Here is a 4,403-nt window from a genome sequence, read left to right on the forward strand (position 1 = left end):
GCAGTAGTGAGTATAAAATGACCAACTTGCATCTAGTCCCTTCAAAAACTTTTTTAACACTAATGAAAAAATGTATTAGTCTAAGTAGTCTAAGTTGTTTTAATAAACTTAGACTAATACATTTTTTCATTAGTGTTAAAAAAGTTTTAACACCAATGACAACAATCTTAAATGATAAAAAAAATTAACACTCAAGCTGTCCCTTATGACTGGTAGTAATACTAAGAAGGTATTGCACTAATATTGCACTTCATTATTTTTAGTGACAGAAAATGCCTATACTTTGATAATGGGCCTGAAACTAATCAATAAAGTCAGTTCACTGAAAGAACAAGTGTAGAATACAGGAAAGCGAAATGGAGACACACAAAACATGAAAACCCACTGGGGAAAAATAACATCCTTTATGAACGCCATTGCATCCGTACATTGACATAAAAAATAACTCTGCAAAACAGTCACAAACATTTAAATGAAGTTGTTACAAATCATGCCCGGTGTTTTAAAAAATGACTAGTGCAAATGTTGTGGATTGTGAAGGCAGTTCATTTTGTCAAGTACCGTCAGGAGTAAACAATATCGAACGTTGAAGTAAAGCTCAGAGTCGGCGTCAGTCCGGCCGGTTTAGTGTGTCCTGGCTGCATTTCTTCATCAGGGGCTCGAGGCGTCGTCCCGTCAGCCGGTTGTACTCGCTCAGGATGTACTGCTCCCTCTGACTCATCTGGAAGAGAAAACTCAAGCTGTTTCTGCTGGAGGCGCCAGAATGTTCCTACTAAAAGCATTAAACTGGTACGATAATCACACAAGGGTCTAGATCGGAACCCCATTAAGAACCTTTGGGATGTGCTGGAGAAGGCTTTGCACAGTGGTCACACTCTCCTATCAATAATACAAGATCTTGGTGAAAAAGGATTGCCACACCAGATCTCGCTGGGAAAAATGGCACCTTATCTTGGCAAAAGAAAAGTGCTTGAATTAAAACATTTAAAGAGAGTTGGTGATTTTATGCTCACTACTGCCACCTCAGGTCATACGTGTAACTGCAGGTTCTATTAAGCTTGTGCATGATGGCACTTCAGACCCTGAGTGACAGTGCAGGATTTTAGAGGCAGTTGTGGTGAACAGGTCTGAGCTCGTTCTACACATTAGGACAGGGGTCCTCAAACTACGGCCCGCGGGCCAAATCCGGCCCGTGTGATGATTTAATCCGGCCCCTGACTTGTAGAGCACAAATCCCTGAGTATGTAAAAAAAAGAGTAAGTCTCTAACCCATTCCTGTGCGGAGTTATGATCTTCTTTAACTAAATAACCAGTATATTGATTCCAGCCACTAGGGGGCAACTTAAATAAATAAAAAATAATTCCACACGTGTCCAGCAGAGGGGTGAATGAATGACCACAGTGTACTTTGAGAAACTTGTGACACAGGCTTGTAAAGCACAAAACAAATATGAGCAGTTATTACTTGGACTACCAAAGTGTGAAGACTTCATTACTATTTTTGCAAACCACTACAGAGAAACAAATATGTGCCTGAATCAAGTGTTGATCTTGTGGATATAGAAGTGGGGACGGCTGGTAATCTGTACTTCACAATGAGGCCTTTTGGTCTGGGTCATGCACATCTATGTTATAGTCAAACCGGCCCGGCCCCCCGTCACAGTCAGGAACGATGGTGTGGCCCCCAGAGAAAAAGGTATGAGGACCCCCACATTAGGACATGGCTGTAACATGTAGGGGGAGGAAAATACTTAATACCAGGAGTAGTTTGAAATCCGCGCAGTAATCTTCACTTTACTGTGCGGATTTCGAACTACTCCTGGTATTATTACGCCTTACAATATAGTTCCCCCTTTTAACTGCTTAGAAAATCCACATTGTTTAATTTTGTGTAATTATACTTTGTAGTGTAACTTCACGTAACCATATTTAAATAGGGAAAACGTGGAAGAGCTTGGTAGCTTCTATCTTGACCTGTTTTGGAGCTATAGTGGAGAGGGGGAGAGGATAAATGCTAACGCCGTCTGCGCTGTGTTTACGTGACTGAAGGCACGGGGGAAGACCAGACAGGTCCTATAGAACTCGTCAAAGCTAGGGTAAGAACATATCTCAGTATGTAAAAACGGTGGCCTATTCCTTTAATGCTTTTTATGCCCAAAGGAAACCCCGACATAAGTATCTAATGACACAAATCTGAGGCAGTTTTTACAGAAACGCACCTCTGTCCACTCTTCATCAGTCTCGTGTCGATAACCCAACAGGTGACAGATGCCGTGAGCCGTCACTGCCTGAAAAACACATGGAACAATCGAACGTTACTGTACTGATGCAGAGGTACAGTAGCTTTGTAAAGTTATGTGTCCGACTCACCGTGAGTGCCCCCTGGAAATCTGAGGACTCTTCTTGACATTGCTTCAGCACAAACTCCACTCCCAGGAACACGTCTCCCAGATTCAGCTCGTCCCTGTGCAGCGGACAGGGCAGTTTCCCCGGCCTGATGTCCTGAAGAGGAAACACAGCAGGATCAGATTCACACAGCAGCGGATCCTCGTCTGACTCCTGACTGATGTTGTTTTAGGGATCACATCTGGAGCTCTGTTGGTCTTACTTTCCTGCTTCCTGACAGATCCACCCTCACCTTTAATCCAGTATCTATATTCACTGTCCTCCTCAACTCCAAAGCCTTTTTAACCTCTTAACCTCCACCTGAACCGAGCATGTTTTCTCCAGTTCAAAGCTTCTTGAAAAAAGTGTTGAAATAGCAACAAAAAAAGACAAAAACCAGGATGAAAAAGTCATCAATACCCAACAAAAAAAGTGACAAAAAAGTGTTGAAAATGCAACAAAAACGCCTGTTGAACAACTGACAAAAAAGCAGACAAAATGATGGAAAAAATGATGAAAAAATGACATAAAAGTGATGAAAAACTGACAAAAATGTGATGAAAAATTATGGAAAAAATGATGAAAAATGAAAAAGGACAAAAAAACGGACAAAAAAATCACAAAAATGCGATGAAAAAGTGATGAAATAACAATGATGAAAAAAATTACAAAAAAGTGAAGAAAATTATGAAAAAAATATGGAAAAAAAATTGAAAAAGTGATGCAAAAATTACAAAAACGTGACAAAAACAACAAAATAATCGGGCAAAGATGCAAAAAAAAAGTAAAAAAAAAAAAGTGGGGCAACAATGTGAGGAAAAAAGATCCTTCTAGATGAATTTTGTAGGTCTTAGCTTTCAAATGAGGCGTGACTCTGGCCAACTCCAGTTGAGAAGCTTTTAGATTTGGGTAAAGAGGGGGTTAAGAGGTCAATCCAGTATCCATATTCACTATCCTCCTCAGCTCCAAACCCTTTCTAATACGTCTATGGACTAAACTCATAACTTCACGCTGACTTCAACTCCGATTACCTCATAAAATGGGAACGACAGCACGTCCGTTGGCGCGTTTTTCTTCCTGTAGATGTTGTTGATCTGCTGTATCCGCTGGTTGTCCACGCAGATGATGCCCAAGTCGAACTTTTGAATCCCCAATATGTGCCTGAGCGTGTCCACGTCTTTGCGCAGCCGCGCGCGCCGAATTGGCACCACCTTCTGGAGATTACGCAGCAGTACACCCATTCTGACGCTCACTACGACTTTATTACGATACTTTCCCAGCTGCTAATAATGTGCCACAAAAGCACAACGCCAAAACAATTATTAAAAGCCTAATAAGTCAGTGTACTACACATGTTGAGGCTGTTTAAAGCTTTACGCGCGATAATATGGTACAGAGTTCGAGGTGGAGGCATTCAAGGTGACACGCTCTGAGTTCAACGTGTAGCTCTTTGGCTACGGTACATTTTAAACCCGCTTAGTACGAGGCTTGCAATACGTTAATAAAAGGTGATACTTATAGGAGAAGATACGCGTTATAAACACCAACGCTTTGAATGTCCATAGGTTTTCCTTTACGTCTTCTTCAGATGAATGTACGTTGTATCTAAAAAACAACACGACGTTGGTGCCACCTACCGCACAAGGGAAAAAAATAAGAGAAAGGCAACGATAAAATAATAAAATAAAATACAGTTTCAAATGAAAGCATTTGAAATATAAACAAAATCATTACTTTTATATTTAGAAAACGAAAAATTATTTAGCTGTGATGCGATTGCAGGCGTGACGTTACAACGTAAAACAAATAATGTCAAATCAAAAGTAAGTGAAAGTAAATAAATAAATACATACATGTATAAACACCACTTTATTGTGTTTGTGGTGAATTGTTTTTATTTATTTATTTATATTTTACAAGTTTTAGTTGTTGAAGTAGCGGAACAAAAAGCGAAACCTTCGTAGCAGGCGGAAAGGGGACAAAAATACGCAACGGACCGGAAGTCTAACACTAGCCAT

At 40.3% G+C, this 4,403-nt stretch overlaps 1 protein-coding gene across 1 annotated transcript; it reads right to left on the bottom strand.

Moving 5' to 3' along the window:
- Positions 1–516: 516 nt before the first annotated feature.
- ybey (ybeY metalloendoribonuclease) lies at positions 517–3,973 on the bottom strand. The gene is made up of 4 exons (XM_079562996.1): positions 3,417–3,973; positions 2,371–2,502; positions 2,220–2,288; positions 517–721 (listed from the first exon to the last, which is right to left on the bottom strand). The coding sequence occupies exons 1-4, from the start codon at positions 3,624–3,626 to the stop codon at positions 611–613; spliced, it is 522 nt and encodes a 173-aa protein (XP_079419122.1). The 5' UTR covers positions 3,627–3,973; the 3' UTR covers positions 517–610.
- Between the last annotated feature and the right edge of the window lie 430 nt (positions 3,974–4,403).

Source organism: Gobius niger (assembly GCF_951799975.1).
Source record: "Gobius niger genome assembly, chromosome: 9".
In the NCBI taxonomy this organism is placed as follows: domain Eukaryota; kingdom Metazoa; phylum Chordata; class Actinopteri; order Gobiiformes; family Gobiidae; genus Gobius; species Gobius niger.